Source organism: Theobroma cacao, chromosome 3 (genome assembly GCF_053813885.1).
Source record: "Theobroma cacao isolate CCN51 chromosome 3, ASM5381388v1, whole genome shotgun sequence".
NCBI classification, from domain to species: Eukaryota; Viridiplantae; Streptophyta; class Magnoliopsida; order Malvales; family Malvaceae; genus Theobroma; species Theobroma cacao.
Window position 1 is genome coordinate 31179450 of NC_142641.1, and position 17616 is coordinate 31197065.

The 17616-nt window shown below is 31.1% G+C and overlaps 1 protein-coding gene across 1 annotated transcript; it reads left to right on the forward strand.

Moving 5' to 3' along the window:
• Positions 1–11694: 11694 nt before the first annotated feature.
• On the forward strand, positions 11695–16385 carry EB1A (microtubule end binding protein EB1A). Its single transcript, XM_007037234.3, has 8 exons — positions 11695–12114; positions 13423–13491; positions 13592–13678; positions 14326–14432; positions 14557–14699; positions 14808–14872; positions 15241–15354; positions 15975–16385. The coding sequence occupies exons 1-8, from the start codon at positions 12007–12009 to the stop codon at positions 16086–16088; spliced, it is 807 nt and encodes a 268-aa protein (XP_007037296.3). The 5' UTR covers positions 11695–12006; the 3' UTR covers positions 16089–16385.
• Positions 16386–17616: the final 1231 nt, after the last annotated feature.

Consider the following 17616-nt stretch of genomic DNA (forward strand, 5'->3'; position numbering starts at 1 on the left):
AGTTTGTTGATATAGATCTAGGAAAGTGATGATTAATTGTTCTAATTAGCTGCCTTTCAAAAGAAATTCTAATTACCTATTGGAATTTATTGTATAGTATCATTATTTCACATGTTTTTTTTTAAAAGATAAATTAATAATTATATTTAAATTAAATATAGGAATCAAGGCAACATCGTGTTGCATTCGAGCAAAGGGAAAGAAATTTAACTGGAAAAGCAAACTAACCTGTATCTAAATAACAAATGTAATTTTTGTTGAATAATTTTTTTCTACTATTTCTTTTTCCATGAAAAATAGGAAAAAAAAAAACCTTAATTTACCTGTAATTATATGTACAAATCACTACTAAAATCATCTCTAGCTATTTACATTTAACACAAGGCCACGTAGTAAAAATATTGTAAATGTCAATCCTCCCTCCCAGCATTTGTTTTAGTAAGTATACCCTCTTCCTTAAACAAGCACCTATCATCTTTTTTAGTACATGAAATATTTTTTAGTAAGATATTATTTCACATGTTTTAGTACATGAAATATTTGTCATTATTTGTTGCTCCTTTTGTTTCCACATTTAATTCCCACTTGAATTGTAGGGTTTTTGTAATCTTTTTTATTTCTTTCACAACTTGTCCCAACCCATAAATTTAGAGAGGGGGAGATGCTTTGTTTTGATTTAGGCTTCTCAACCCATAAATATTTGGATCCACTTTTAATTACTACTTTTTTTCTCTCCTTGTTTATTTTATTTAAATTTTATTTAATCATATATAAATAAATATTGTTGTTCGTTGGTGTAAATTTTTAATATTTATTATTCATGTTTATGTTATTTAAAGGTAATGATGATGGATCAATTAGTTGAAAATTGTGTAAATTTGGATGATGATGTGAAAATTTTGAATGAGGGTGCAATTCCCTCCCAATCCCATATATTTGAATCTGAACAATTGAGTAAAAGAGCAAAAAAAAAAAAAACTTCGAATGGTTGGAGTTTTTTCACTAAAATAGGTAAAAAGCAAGATGGAGTAGAAATGGCAACTTGTAACAGTTGTAAAACGGAGTATAAGGTTGGTCATAAACCCGGTGGCTCTAATTATGACACTTGACATTTGCATTGTCACATTAAAACTTGTAAATTTATTTCATATTTTAATCCACATCAAATGCTTATGGATCATGAGAGGAAAGTAAGGGCTAGAAAATTTGATCTTAAGATTTCACATGACATGTTTGCTGAAGCTATAATTAAGCATGACTTGCCTTATGCTTTTGTTAAATATGATAAGATTAAAATTTGGGCTAAGTATGTAAATCCAAATGTGGTGATGCATTCTAGAAACACTACTGTATCTGATGTTCGGAGGATTCATTTGAGAGAGAGAGAGAAACTTAAACAAGCTATGGTCAAGGTACCTAATAGAATTTGTTTAACTTCTTATGTATGGACAACATTTACTTCTAAGGATTATATTTGTTTAACTGCTTACTTTGTCAATGAAAATTGGAAGTTATGTATCAAGTTACTTAATTTTTGTCGTATGCCTTCTCTACACATTGGAGTTGAATTAGCTGCCACTGTGTTTGATTGTTTGAAAGGATGGGGAATTGATAAAAAAGTTTTCTCTCTTCCTTTAGATAATGCTTCTGCTAATGATAACATGCAAGCTGTCTTGAAAGGTCACCTTCATTTACAAAATAGCTTGATTTGTGATGGTGAATTTTTTCATGTTCGTTGTTGTGCTCATATATTAAATCTTATTATTCAAGAAAGCTTGAAAGCAGTCAATGAAGCATTATTTAAAATTAGAGAGTGTGTGAAATATGTAAAGGCATTGGATGGGAGGATGAAAAAGTTTCAAGAATGTGTTCAACAAGTTGGCATTGATGTAGGTGTTGGGTTACGTTTAGATGTGTCAAGATGGAATTCAACATATTTGATGCTTGAAAGTGCAATCAAATATCAAAAAGCTTTTGCTAGTCTCCAATTTGTTAATAGAACTTATAAATATAATCTATATGATGAGGAATAAGGAAGAGCAATGATAATTTGTAAATTCTTAGAGCCCTTTTATGAGACCACAAACTTGATATCCAGTTCATCTTATCCAACTTCCAACTTGTATTTCATGCAAGTTTGGAAAATTGAATCCATTTTAAATGAGAATTTGCATAGTGAAGATGAGGTTATCAAAGATATGTCTCAAAGAATGAAAATAAAATTTGATAAGTATTGAAAGGATTATAGTGTAGTGCTTGCATTTGGAACTATTCTTGACCCAAGGTTTTTTTTTTTTTATTCTTGACCTAAGGTTTTTTTTTTTTTTATTCTTGACCTAATGTTGAAGCTTGATTTCTTAAAATTTTGTTATTCTAAGATTGACACTTCTACTTGTCATGGAAAGTTAGAAAATGTGAAGATAAAGTTGTACAAGCTCTTTGAAGAATACGCAAGCAACACTTGTGCATCATCAAGTATTTCTTCTCACTCAATGAGTAACTTACCTACGCAAACTGGAAAGGGAACTAAACCTAAAGGATTAAAGATCTTTAATGCAAGTTTTATATCTTTCTAACATTTTATTGCATGAGAATTTATGTTACTTTACTTATGTTTTGATAATTACTTTTTTTTTGTCTATGTATATGAAAATTGTAAAAGTTCAAAATGTTTCAAAATGAACAATTTATATTGCTAGAAAGTCTGAGTTATATATTTATTTAGATGAGACAAAGCTTGATTATGAAGTGTTTGAAAACTTGGATGTGCTTAGTTATTAGAAGGACATTACTACATGCTTTCCTAATCTTTCTATTATGCACAGGATGTATTGAGCATTTCAATCACTACGGTAGCATCAGAGTCTGCTTTTAGTATTAGTGGCCATGTTCGCACCAAGTTTAAAAGTTCCCTCCGCCATGAAAATGTTCAAATACTTGTTTGCATGAAAAATTGGTTGCATGGCTTTTCTTTAGCTACCAATGGTATTATTTATTTTATATATTTTAATGTCTTTAATTTTTTCTTGTCAAATTAATAATTTTAGTTAAGATTGAAACTCACTATTTCTTTTTCTTTTATAATAATGAATGTTAGATGATAATAATTCAAACCTTGAGACATTATTGCTATCTAAACAAGATTCAAATGTTTTGCTTGAAGATGAGGATTGAAGAGGAGATAAATGAGTCTTAAAGTTTCTATTTATTTGGTTATGTACTTATATTGATGGGATTGTAGTTTATATTAATGATTGAAACTTTATTTACATTTAGTACAATTTATTTTATTATTTATGTTTGGTGTAATTTTTTTGTTTTAACATGTTTTTATTATTAAATTTATGGATTAAATTATGAAACAATTTTATTGATAGGGAGTTTGTTAGGTAAATTTGTAAAAATAATTTTTTTTTGAAAAAAAAAAGTGAGTTGGCCTAACCCAACCCATGGGTTGACCTCGCCCAACCCATAGGTTGGCAATGGGTGGGTTGGGTTGGGATTTTAACAATCCATTTAAAAAATGGGCTGGCCCAACCCAGTCCATATTTTTTCAACCCATAGTGGACTAGGTCGGGCCAACCCATATTGACAGGTCTACTAATTTATGACACAATAATAGGCTCATCCATATCCAATTTATATTGCATGAATTTATTAAAGATGTTTTCCATTTGAGTTGCATGATAAATTTGTTAACAATCATCTTATACATGTTCCACCTTGTCACAAGAAACGCTTTCCTAATTGCATCCTCTTTCATATACTTTACTTCCAATTTATCACATAACTCTTTAGCAATAGTTATTAGCACATACCATTCAAGATGCATCCTCTGGAAAAGTAATCATCATTGTCGCACTTTTGCCTTTCACAAGTTCCATTGACAATTTGATCATGTTTCTCTTCTACCCTTGGAGGAGTTAGAGCATAGAAAATCTTTAATGTGGCAAGGAGAGTGTGCATCTTCCTTTGCCATCTTAAAAAGTTGCATCCACAAAAGTGTTTTAATTTTTAGAAATCTGTAGCAATCTCTCTTAAAGAACTTTGACTTGCCATCATTTTCATAAAACTAGAAATAAAGTATAAAGATTTGTTCTTGGATAAGTGTATGGAAAGTCAGAATATGAAAGAAATGGCTTCAAGGTATGCAGGATATACCACTTTCCTTTAGGCTTATTTTGTGCACACCAATTATTCGCACAACAAGTTACGTTGAATAACTTTAGAATATAATGAAGTCGTGTTTAACTGCACTTTGCTTTAGCGAAATCAAAACCACAGAACAATTCTTGATAAGAGGCAAAATTATCTTTCTTATAAAAGATTTTCTACAATAAAAGATGTATAAACTTGATCTATATCAAAGAGAGGATAGTTATCTAGGTTTTTTTTTTTTTTTGTGTGTTGGAATGATTAGCATCTTAGATATTTATAACAATTTTCAGCAAGAGACACATTTCTTGACTAATATCTATTAAATCAATCAATTTGACTTTTCAAATTGTAATTGTTGAAGAATTTTCTTTTGATCTAAATAGATGTAATTGATGTTGCTTTTATGAAAAAAATGACCTTTTGAAATACTTAAACACTTATGAAGCAAAACTAGTAGTTGCAAATTTTGACGTCTAGATTTTTTTACATTAATTGAATAACACAAATGATTAGTCGATTAAGAGCTTGTTTGGCTTGATTTTTTTTAGTTTAAAAGCTATTATGAAGCTCTTACAAAAAATAAAAACTTTTAAAATTAAGCTATTATGAAACTCTTACAAAAAATAATAATTTTTAAAATTAAGCTAAAATTGTTTAGTAAATTTACTTGTTATAAGCTCTATTTTATATATATAAGCTGTTTGGCAAAACAACTTATAAGCACTCTAATTTTGGTTAAAATTACCATAAAGGGTATTTAATAATAACTTTCTATTAATCACGAATTTCTTTGTTCAAAATGAAAAAAAGTGAACTTTATTTTTTTGCTTATTTAAAAAAAATTTGAAATTATAAAAAGCATTTTTATATAACATAAAGTTTATAATTAATAATAAATCATAAAAAAAAAGTTTCACAAATAATTTATAAGTAACACATAATTTATAAATAACTCATAAATCAACTATTTCTATTTACCATCAATGCAGTAGTTATTTGATTATGAACGCTACCCATGTAACTATCATCCAATGCTCTTCTATAAGTTTATGAATCCATTTCTTCATCATTACTTCTTTTTTCTTAACTCTCAGGAATATAATTAAGATTACAATCATATTGTCAAACTCCTCATCTATGACATCGCACTGTCTAATATAGTTTTAAAGTGCGTTGTTACAACAATAATCTTTTCATGTTTTATTAACAAAAAAGGCTTCATATTGCATAAATATATGCCACCTATTCTGCCAAATTCTAATTGTTTGTTCAATGACACTTCTTAATGAAGAATGTGCATGGTTGAATGTTTCTTTTACACTTTCGGGTTTACTACACCCTCTAAAATTAGGAATGTGATATCTTTCACCTTTATAAGGTGCTAGATACCTTTTCATATTATGATAACCAGCATCCATTATATAATATTTATTTAAGAAAAAAGTTAAAAGTTTCAGTGTTAGTTCATTAAAAAAAATTCAAGAGATAAATATATAGAATGGCAAACTTTATATCATAAAAATTATAAGTTGTACCATCCTGAGGGTGAGGGAATACACTTTTCATTTTTTCAAGCATAGTTGAAAGGATACGGGTAACATGTTTAGTGCCAGGTCAACCAACAACCACAACAGTGAATAACATGTCAAAATTACATACTAAAATGACATTATGTGTTGGATAACCCTTTCAACTAATAAAACAAATTCAATCATTTACAGAAGGAATAGCAAGAACATGTGACCATCGATAACACCAATGCACCCTTGAAAATAAGACCAATATCTGCTATCATTTTTAATTTTGGATGGAACTTATACAAATTGAAAATCTAGAGCCTTGACAATTATATTGGCTAATAAACATAAACTATCAACACTTCACCGAACTTCCTACTTACAATTTCTCTCGATTTTTCAAATTTATTTTGACATTATAATTTGTTTCATTGTGTGCACAAGTCTAAAGAAACATAGCGACCGTCTCCAATGTTATCATGTCTTTAGATGAATGTAATCATCTCTTATTCATTAATGTATCTGTAAGTTGCAATGTATCATATGATTCCATCTTAAATATTCTATAACTTTCACCGGAGTTTGTAACGTTTCACATACCTAATTCCACCCATAAGAATAATTGAATCTGTTTCCTTATTTTATTAAATATTTCATGTGATATACAATTGTAGTAGTAGCTCCTTCATACATGTTTTGATAAAACCTTGCACATTTTTTTCTTTTTATAACTTGTACTGATGTTTTGACTTTATTAAAAGACATTTGTTTGACAATATCAAAATACATAAGTAGAAATCCAAATATATCAATTAAAAAAATAAATATTATTTCAAAATCAAATAGTACAAATAGCAATTAAAATAAATATAATATGGATAATGGTAAATTCTTTCAAACACTAATTCAATTATACATAACAAGTAACACAAATACAAAGAGAAAATGGTTTAAAGTTTAACATCAATCTAAAATAAACAACTCAAATCCTAAATTAATCAACTACTCCCACCACAGTTTTTTGATAAATTACGCGCATATTGAATCCAATTTAGTTTATCACTTAAATTTGACAAAGAAATAAAAATGAGTTTATTTTCCTCCTTTTTAATCAATTGTAATGCAAAATTAAATTCATCTATACTCAATCTCCCCTCATTTTGTAGAGATTTCATTGCTCAAACGCACTCTGGAATACTATATTGTCTTGTGGCTTGCGATAACATTGAAATTTTAGCACTTTCAATGCATTATGACTTTCTACTGCTTCACACAATCGTTCCAATGTTCTTTGCAAGCTTGCTACAGTCCCAATTTTTGCCTCATCCTTTGCTACTTTTTTTCCCATTTCTTTTAGCACCATATTTTTTCTCTTGATTTGGTGTTTACCATAGGGTTGTCATATTCATCACAATTGATTTCTTTAACATCAAATTTAACATTGTCTTGTAACGGAGTTAGATTTACAGATTTGAAAGTATCTTCAATTGGTACACGCATCGCTAATGTTCATGCATTTTGATAGGTGGTTATTGTATCCTCAAATAAAAATTCCAATTCATCAGCATACTCTAACTTGTGATACCGAAATTTGGCATATTTTGAATTGGCCTACACAAACATCAAAGATGAAAAAACTTTTAAACGACAAGCATATGTAAAATAATTTACATTAGATGAAACATGTAAAATTTAAAATACTTACTTTTATTTTGGCTTCCTACCATGTTGTTTCAGCTTCGATGGTTCTCGTATCATGGTTCTTAACCAAACCTATTTCTTTACCCTTCAATTGTTTGAAAAAAGTCCATTTATTCCTTAAACTATTCATTCTATTTTTCAATTACGTTTGGGTATAGTTTTTATTAGCACGAATATTAAATTCCTCTATTACAACTTCCCATCTTTTAATTCTGAATGAAATTCCCGATTTTTAACACTTGCGAATATCATCCGTACAAACTTGAAGTAAGATTTTGGTAGTGACCAAATCCCACTTTACATTATGTTTTGGTTTATCTGAATTTTCAAAATTAGGTGGAGGCCTTTCTTGGCTAGCCATAAACTACAACAAGACATATAAATCAATAAATCTTGTGTCATCACTCAAACAAAAAGGCACCCAAATTTATGATGCAATCTCAAACAAAATTTAACTTGAATCATTCATCAACAGAATTGTTATCTATGTTTACATCCTTACAGGTGATTCTACTTCCTCAGTAAACTCCAATAGTGGAAGTTCTGCTAAAAAAAAGTAGTTCTTTTTTTTGGGGTGTTGTGTCTACAATTTTTACTATTGGAAATAATTGTAAGAGAACTTAGAGTTTTTGGATATTTATAATAATGCCATCACATGGGGTTTTTTATTTTTGGGTTGTATCCTCTTTGTTTGAATTGAGTGGTTTCTTTTATTGATGTGAGTGTGACAGACTTGGCTTTGGTTTTCTTCCTTTTCTCTTACTTAAATTGGCCCCTTGTTTTAGCTGTCTAGCTTGAACTAGGATTTTCAGTTAACAAGAGAAGATCTTGGAGAAAGCTTATAATTAGTTCAAGCCAATAAGGCCTATGTCATACAATAATCCATTATGCAAATTTCAAGTTTGAATATGGCGGAATAAGTCTAAATTGCTAAAATAGCTACAAAGGATAAAACCAAAGGGCTAAAAGGGAAAAAATAGTAAGCATCATCATTCAAACCTAGGTTACTACCTAAACTGTTAGAAGACTTTGCACCATTCTAATCTCGAGGCCCCCTTCGGACAGCATATTTTGAAGGCAAAAGCACGTTGCTAACTTCACAATTAGTCTTGGAATCCCAAGCATGATCACTAACACCTTAACTTAACCACATGCAACTGCCCATGCTTAGAAATTTGAATCGCCAAACGCCAAAATCCCATTTCACAACATAACTCATAATCATAGATTTTAGTCTTGAACATTATATGTTTATATTAATGTTTTTTCTTTTGTTTCTGCCATCTTTCAACAACTTGCAAGCTTTGCTTGCAGAAAAATCAATGGTGAAGCAAAGAAAACAAAAAGGAAAGGTTTGACATGAAGGACCATCCTTTGAATAGGGGGTGTGGAACAAATAAGGGTCTAAGTTTCTCATAGGGGCAGATTTCAATTTTCTTGTAGTGTAGCCTATTGTTATGCCTAAAAGAAAATTTTTCCCAGAATTGAGTTACCATAAACGAACATAAATATTGACTTCTCAATTTTCATCTAATTTATTTCAACAACTATTTACCTATTTGGTTAACCATTTTAATTATAATCAGCAAATATTATATATAGCTGAAAGAAGTTAAGAACAAATAAACATCATATAATTATTATATCAACCAATAAACTGAGAAATATTAAATAATAAAGAGAGTTTTCAAAGTCTCCAAAAAAAATAAAAAAATAAAACAAAAAAACAAAAAAGAAAAAATAATACTTAAATGCAATTTTGAATTTTAGCTCTTCTTTTCTTTTAATCTTTGTAAGAACAAAAAAAAAAAAAAACAATCCTAGAAGGATGATTTGTAAAGAAAGGAAAAGGAGAAGGAGATCGATGAGGAGAGAAGGAGGGGGGTATTTTTTTAGAGAAGATTTTTTTCGAAAAAGAATAAAAATCTTGAGAAGTTGGCTTGTTTTCTTAATTAAAAAAAAAAAAGCTCCTCTTGGAGCTTTTCTTGAAGCCTCTTTTTTTAAGATTTTGTTCTTAAAAAATACTTTTTTAAGAGCTTATTACAAAATCTTATTTGACCTAATTTTTACTTTTAAAAAATAGATAAACTAAAAAAATCAAGCCAAACAGACATTAATTAACGTTGTCTTGTTAATCGAATAACACATATTTTGAGATTTGTTGTTAATCGACTTTCAAAATCTTTAATCGACTAACTAACTTGGTCTTGGAGTTTTTCAAATTTGGCTTTTCATCGCTTGGTCGACTAAGACAAAGTTTTAGTGGACTATCCTTCATAATTTTCAACTTAATCAATTGACTTATGAAATTTAATCAATTAATCTTTTATTACTTTCTTTCACTTTTATTTTGAAAAACATTCCAATAGTTATAAGTACACCAATATAACTTCATCTCTCCTTATATTTGTATTTATATGTTGTGTGTGTGTATGTTGAATCAAGATGAGATTGAATATCTTCTCAAATTGAGTTGAATTTAGTTTAATATTATATCCATCCTAATTAAATCTACTTGCTTAAAACAAATATGAGTCAATTTGGTAACACACATGCTTGGGACTGAGACTTTTGTTTGTTAAATAAATAATTTTAAGAATGACTCTTCAAAAAAATAATGTTAAGAATGCATTCACATAAAATATAACTTTAAACAAAACATTTTGAACAAATATGATACAAACTACAAATTTTAATATTTGTTTAATTTGTTGAGAACACATAATTATATAAATAGGCATGTTTGTTTACAAATCAATTAAACTGCCGGCTTGTGTTTTTGACAACCCTTTTCTAGAGTGATTATTGATCAACTATACCAATTAGTTATTACATTATAATAAACAACTCATTATAAGTTATTACACTATACTATACAACTCATTCTCTGTAGATTTGTAATCACATTACCAATTTAACATGGAAATAAAAATTTAATGGCTGTCTAAAATTGTAATTATATTGATTTTTTAAATTATATTATGTGTTATAAAATTATGATTGATGTGCTTGCCTCATGCGTACTTAACATTTGGAATAAATATAACACATCTTAACCACTCTTTCTCTCTTTCCTCCTTTCTCAATTCAAATAAATCAAAAGGACCAAATACAAATAGGTCTATGAAGGCTTTTTTTGGTATCACAATTTCAATCTAAAATCTTTATCTTAATCTGATACAACCTTAATTTATTACATTGGTTAAGCTCAAATACCACAAAAATTGATAGAAGTTTTCCAAACTTTTGTAAAGTTAAAATCTATATTACGTTAGTAAAAAATAATAAAAAATTATATTAATAAAATCCTTTTAATTCCGAATCCAAAACTGTTCTTTTGACCGTTCATAACTTATCTTTGCAACAACAGGATTACGAATATCAACCATTTAATATTTTTAAGTTTTCACCATACAAAATTAAAAAAAAATTAAAAAGGACTGTTAAATACATAAAATGTTTGAGTTATTTATTTAATGAACACTCATAGTAAGAAACTGTTAATTAGAAGGGATAATGGTGGTGGAATCTTTTGATTAGAAAAGGGCATGATTGAACATACGAAGAAGGTTGGGGCAAGGTTGGGCCACCAAACCACCAAGGTCTTTGGTCTCATCCCTCTCTATCTAATCAATCTAATGTGTTTTGAAATGCGAAGTAATGGTAGCCAATCAATCAATACATCCCAACAAAGACACTCCTACTCATCACAACTCTCTTTGCTCCCACTTCTTCACCACTCCTAGCATTGCTACAATACAAGAAAATTACGTTTTTTTTAGAAAATAAAAATGAAAATCTCATAAACATCTTATTTTTTTTCTTCAATATTTGAAATTTGAAATTTTAATTTACTTTTTTCTTCTTATTTAATATTAATGTAACAAACAAGAGACAAAAGAACAATAAACCTAATATCCCGAACAGTTGTCAACCGAACATTCGTCTCGAATAATTTTTATGTAAAGTATAGATTTAAAAAATTTGAATTAAAAGCATTATTTTATAAATTGAAAAATCAAATAAAATTATCATCATAAAACTATTTGATCTGTTATTCAAATTTTAAATTTTAAATATTTTTATTTTTTTTCAAAATAAACATATGATTTTATATGTTTTATTTCAAAATGCATGCTTATATTTCATTTTTTTTCCTTAAAATATTAAAAACAAAAAAATAAAAGAAAGAAAGATAGAGGAAAAAGTCAAGGGAAAAAAACCGAAGAAAAGTCAAGGATTATGTTATTATTAAAACTTAATTAATTTGTAAATTAGATTATTGATAAAAAGAGAAAAAAATTACAACAGTATAAGGGTCGGTGCCAGCCAGACGGCCAGCCCTCATTCTCTCGGTTTCCTTTTCTTCCTCAGAATTCAGCCATCCATTCCATTCAGTTTTTTCAGTTCTAAAGATATAATAAATTCAAAATCCAAAATTGAAAGTCATTTTCGAAAACCCTTCCTTGGATTACGCCTTAATCTTTCCTCTTAATACCCACATTCATCCTCTCTTTCTCTCCTCCCCTTTTGGGTTTCTTCGCTTCTTTGTTTGTTATTACAGAGATATTTTTGTATTTGAGAAGCATAATCATAAAAATAAAGAAAAACGAAGAAGAAAAGAAAAAAAATGGCATCCAATATAGGAATGATGGACAGTGCCTACTTTGTTGGAAGGAATGAGATTTTAACGTGGATCAACAACAGGCTTCAGCTTAATCTCTCTCGCATTGAAGAAGTAATTTTTTTTTGTTTTACTATAAATATTAATAGTATATGCAAAATTATGTTCTTTCTTTTCTTCGTTTTTTAATTTTTGATGGGTAATGCTTTGTTTTTTTAATTAATGATTCTTACTTTTACTGAATTTTACGGCTTTATATTACAATCAATAAGCAAATGTAGGATCTCTTTTGTTCTGGGTTTTTGTTTTTTTGGTGGTAATGTTGCTTCTTATTGGAAATGGTTAATTAATTGTTTTTTTTTTTAATTTGAACGAAATGAGCAGGCATTGCTTTGAAATGGGTTTATGGTTTCTTTTTTTGTTGTTAATTAAATCAGTTTTGGATAAGAACTTTATGAAACGAGAAAGAGAATTTTTTTGATGTATAAATGGGTTTCTTTCGGGCCATTTTAATGAATTTTTTGTAATGTTTTCCTGCAAAAAATTTTGTTGACGTATAATGTGCAAGGTAACATATTTTTTTTAAAGTTTCCTGATGTTTAAATTTTTTTGGTAAGCTACTTTGATTTACTTTAAGAGTGTTGGTTTTCTCCTTATTTGCCATTGACAGATAAATGTTACTGTTTGTATTTTAATAATTTCATTTTTCAACTTCATTGTTGATTCTTTTGTTCCTATATAATGCATCCCATTTCTTCATGTGATTTGAGACATTATCCATCAATATGGATGGACACTTAATGTGTTACCCAGTGATTCCACTGATTTATTTTCAGAGACATTCTTCCTAGGCTCGCTATTGTAGATAAGGGTAATTTTGAGGGGAGAGAACCGTTTTGCTATGTCTATTGTGAAAGATTTACTCTGTCCTGCTGGATGGGATCATAATAAGGGTAACATGGGGTGCACATGGAATACAAATTAGGACCAAAAGGGGGTGATAATTTGCATATTTTTAATATTTCAATCCGTTGTGCTCAGCCTCCTTGTCCCTGGTAAGGTTTTGATAGTGACATTGTGCTATCCTAGTATTTTTTAAACTTTAATGTGGCCACTCTTGGGACTCAAAAGCGTTTGCAGTTTTTCATCCGCAATAATGGCCCTAGGAGATTGGTTGGTTTAGTGAAGTAGTCTATGGTTGTTTGGCTTTCATATATTCTATTGGAGATGTGTAATATTCATGTGAGGACTTTTGCTTCAGCTTTATTCCTTTGTTTCCAATTTTTTCTCAACTGAAAAATGGCTGGTTTAACACTGGTGCAGTCATTGTCATTCGCTGATCTAATTGCACTATGCTTTTAAGTTTATTCTCTAAAATATTGATGATCATTATTTTTCTTCACTTTAACTACTTGTTGCCAGGCTGCATCTGGTGCTGTGCAGTGTCAGATGATAGATATGACCTATCCTGGAGTTGTCCCAATGCACAAGGTTTGAATTAGCCGACTTGTCTTCATTTCATCTTCCTTGTGTCTTTTGCTCAATCAGTTTTGGTCATGAAATGATTTTCCTGATTTTAATTAAAATGCAGGTGAATTTTGATGCAAAGACAGAATATGATATGATTCAAAATTACAAGGTTCTGCAAGAAGTATTCAACAAGTTGAAAATTGAAAAGGTAATTTCCTCTCTATTTACAGTACATTTTCTTTTCCAGTGTCTAACGTATGAGTTTTCATCCCTTCATTTACTGCACACATTTTAAAAGAATAAAAGAAGAAAAACCATGTGGATGCTTCATCCCATGTGGTTGTATATGTGTCATTGAAAACCTAATAAAGCAAGCATAAAGTTGAGTTAATTAATGGCATTTAGAAAATTCAATGACATTTCATCTGATAAACTCACATGTGAGTTGCAGTTCTTTTGGTTCGTAGGCCAAAATGCAATTGTGGCTGAATGCTAATAGAAAGTAGAACAAGAGGTATGATGCCATAGGGGGGATTTTTAATGAGAACCAGCACTTTGCTTTTGGCCTCACTTGCTTATTGGCATAACAATGGATTGTGCCATATGTTTAGGTGCTTTTCTAGGAAGTGAAGGTTAAACTTCAAATGAATTAAGATTTGATCTCAGTCCCTGTGTTGTTCCCTGCCATGAGCAATTGAGTATATGCCAGCACATGAATAGGTCTATAAATTAGTTTGTCAGTGGTTTTTCTGAATCTTAAACTTGAACATAAAGTAATACTCATTTGGTAGTTTTATTCCATTATGTAGATAAAAGTTATTTCAAATGAGTCACCTATAATTTTGTCATATGCAGCATATTGAAGTCAATAGGCTTGTTAAAGGCAGACCTTTGGACAATTTGGAGTTCTTACAATGGTTGAAACGGTATTGTGATTCTGTGAATGGTGGAATTATGAACGAGTAAGCTATTTTTCCTGTCATTATATACATCTCCTTCCCCTCCTCTAGAACTTAACATATTAGTATGTTATAGGTGAATTGTTTCATCTCTTTTGTGATATCACATTTTCTTGTGTTCTCCTAGGAATTATAATCCTGTTGAACGAAGAGTTAAAGGTGGAAAGGAGCGGAACTCAAAGGGTTCTCATAAGAGCTCAAAATCTTTGCAAGCAAACAATCTCCATAACTCTGCTTCTGGAGATATAGCCGGCATTAATAAAAACTCTGGTCTGCTTGTGCAATGCAATTTCTTTTGCATTTTTTGTGCATTCTACTCATGATTGTTCATGCTTACCACTGACTCTCCTAATGGTTGTTTGCTTCTTATTGTGTTAGTTTCCAAGCAAGGGAAGACAGGTGTAGCAGCAACTTCAGGGGACGTCCAGGCTTTGTCCAAGGAGGTAATAGCATTTAAGCTCTACTTTAGGTTCTTTTGTCATTTGTTTAATTTTCTTAACGTTTAAGCTTGACATCCCATGCTTTTTGTGCTTATGATGGCTCTCTGACTCAAATTTTGGTTTGTTCCCCCCTTTCATAATCGCTTGGTGATTAGGTGCATTGCACTCAGTAAATTTGCCATGGGTTGACTCTGAGCTATTGTTATAAACATTTTTTAATCTCTTGGATGCTTTTCCCCTCTTCTCTTAGGTCATGTATGCATGTTGCTGTTAGGAAAGTTGAGTAATTCACTGAGTGAACAAGGAAATGATATTCTGTTGTAATTTTGTCATGTGCTGAGATTTAATGCCTGCATGTTTCTCTTGTACAGATTGCTGATCTTAAGCTCTCTGTTGACCTTTTGGAGAAGGAAAGAGATTTTTACTTTGCTAAATTACGTGATATTGAGATACTTTGTCAGACTCCTGAAGTCGAGAATCTCCCGGTAACAGTTCCTTTTAAGCCCTTCTTCACATTTTCTGAACCGTGCACATACATGCATGCATACCTGTGTATTCATTATGGATGCTTTTACCACTACCATCTTAAGCTCACATAGCATGTCCGTTGGCTGAGTTACCCAGTGGTGGATTTTTGCCTAGCTCTAGTTGCTTGTGTTCAAACCCTGGACAAGAAGAGAGGTGCTATTATTCTACAAGGCCGTCGGCAGTTTCATATATTTTAATGTATTAATATGATGTTTGACAATCCATAGTATAGTTTATACGCTGGCCAACTATGTCAACCCTTTGCACCCTGTGATGTTAGGAGTTGCTCTGTTATTGATATTTTATGGGACTTTGGGCGCTGTTTTGATTTTCAATATTTACATTTTCCTTATTACTCATCCAAGTAGGCATCCTCTCTCAGTATGATGATGTGGAAGGATGTTGAGGTAAAAGTCAGAAATACAGCATAATTGTTTTTATTATAGGCTTGTGTTTTGTGTCATGGATATGATGTATATTGTTTGTCATGATAATCGAAGTGAAGTTGTAGTGAGTGGGTCAAAGTATTTCCTTTAAACCCATTTTTCTGATTTGCAAGCTTATTGAAAAATTGCAGATGGCGGTAGCAATAAAGAAAATACTGTATGCTGCGGATGCAAAAGAATCTGCACTTGAAGAAGCTCAGGAGTATATTAGCCGATCTGCTGAATCGGGTGAAACAGAAGAGTGAAAGGACAAATGAGCTTTGACTAACAAAAGGAGGTGTTGGAAGTGAAGAAACCGCAATAGTCCTTGTGTTGATTATGAAATGCTAGACAAGGGAACTGTGAAAGTGTACCCTAAGACAAAAGAACGTAGCAATTTCTGCTGTCTCATATGTGCTGGATGATTATGAATAACTTACTAGTGAATAGTGGTAAGAAAACAGCTGTTTGGAGGCTTTCGTGCTCCTTGTTAGCTTTTATATGTATAATCCATCTGACTTGATAGTTATTTAATCCTTGTTAACATTTCCTCTGCTACAAAATGCATCTCTACCCTTTTTTTGTTATTATTAATAATTAATGTTGGGGCTGCAATTTTGGCTGTCGATGGAGTGATGGATGAATGGCAACAATTGTTGATTGTAACGATAAACATTTGAACGAATCATACAAAAAAAGAGAATAACTGAAACTGTTCGATTTCGATCAATGCGATGGGTCTATTGTAATCTGTTTGATTTGGGCGCTTCTGGTCCAAAATATACTTGGTGCAATAAACGAGAGGGTTTGACTTACACAAGGGGTAAGGTTGGATAGAGCTTTAGTAAATGCAGCCTTAAAGTTGTCAACTTACCTCGCATGCATTCAGACCATCAACCCTTGTTTGTTCGTTGTCAACAAGTAGCCCCAAAAATGCAACCTGATTGTAATTTCGATTTGAGGAAGCATGGATAGCGCACCTAGACTTTGCAGAGTTTATTAAAGACAACTGAAGCCTAGAAGGAACAAATATTACTGCCACGTTGAGTAATCTTGCTTGCTGCAGCTTTGAATAAGTGGCGGTTTGACTCTTTCCTGAGGTGGAGGAATTTAATTTGGTCTTGTATCAAGAAGATTTGATGTGGTTAGGAACGAGACGGTATTTCGCGGAGTGGTGTGGAATGCTGAACAGGTCTTTGAAATGAATAAGCTCCGAGTTGGTATACGGGCGAAAGCAAATTGGCCCTCAGATTATGGGGCAATGCTGGATACATATGGATTTCCTACCATGGATACGGTTCTGAGAGGGTTGAAAAAAATGTAAAAGGGAAGAACAGTGGAGGAAACCACCAAGCAAGATAATGAAATTCAAGCTCAAGTGTGCCCTGAAAAGGTTAGTATAGGGGGTGTTATGAGGTATGAGAATGGCCTAATAAAAATTTTCTTTTCCAAAGCTATCAGGGTGAAGGATTCGAGTGTGGCAGAAACTAAAGCTACTAGAGAAGCATTCTTTCTTTTTGCTGCTTCCAAATGGAGCCATTCTCACAAGCTAATTGTTGAGAGCGACTCAAGAAATGCGGCTAAATGGACAAGCAAACCGAGCGACGCCTCATGGAGGATAAGGAAGTGGGTACTTCACATCGTAAGACTGAAGAAGGAGATAAAAAGGTGGGAGATCAAGCATGTATGTAGGTAGAACAACTAGCTGGCTGACAACTTAGCTAAAGAAGGTGTCCAAAGACGAGGAGATCTTGTTAGTGCTTTCGAGTAAGCAATTGCCCCTTGCGTGTGTGG

What these genes read in the sequence shown, in the direction of transcription:
- EB1A (XM_007037234.3), top strand. Translation starts at nt 12,007, where the DNA reads ATGGCATCCAATATAGGAATGATGGACAGTGCCTACTTTGTTGGAAGG. An exon ending in ATCTCTCTCGCATTGAAGAA is followed by an intron (nt 12,115 to 13,422) that starts GTAATTTTTTTT and finishes ACTTGTTGCCAG; the next exon opens with GCTGCATCTGGTGCTGTGCA. An exon ending in AATGGTGGAATTATGAACGA is followed by an intron (nt 14,433 to 14,556) that starts GTAAGCTATTTT and finishes GTGTTCTCCTAG; the next exon opens with GAATTATAATCCTGTTGAAC.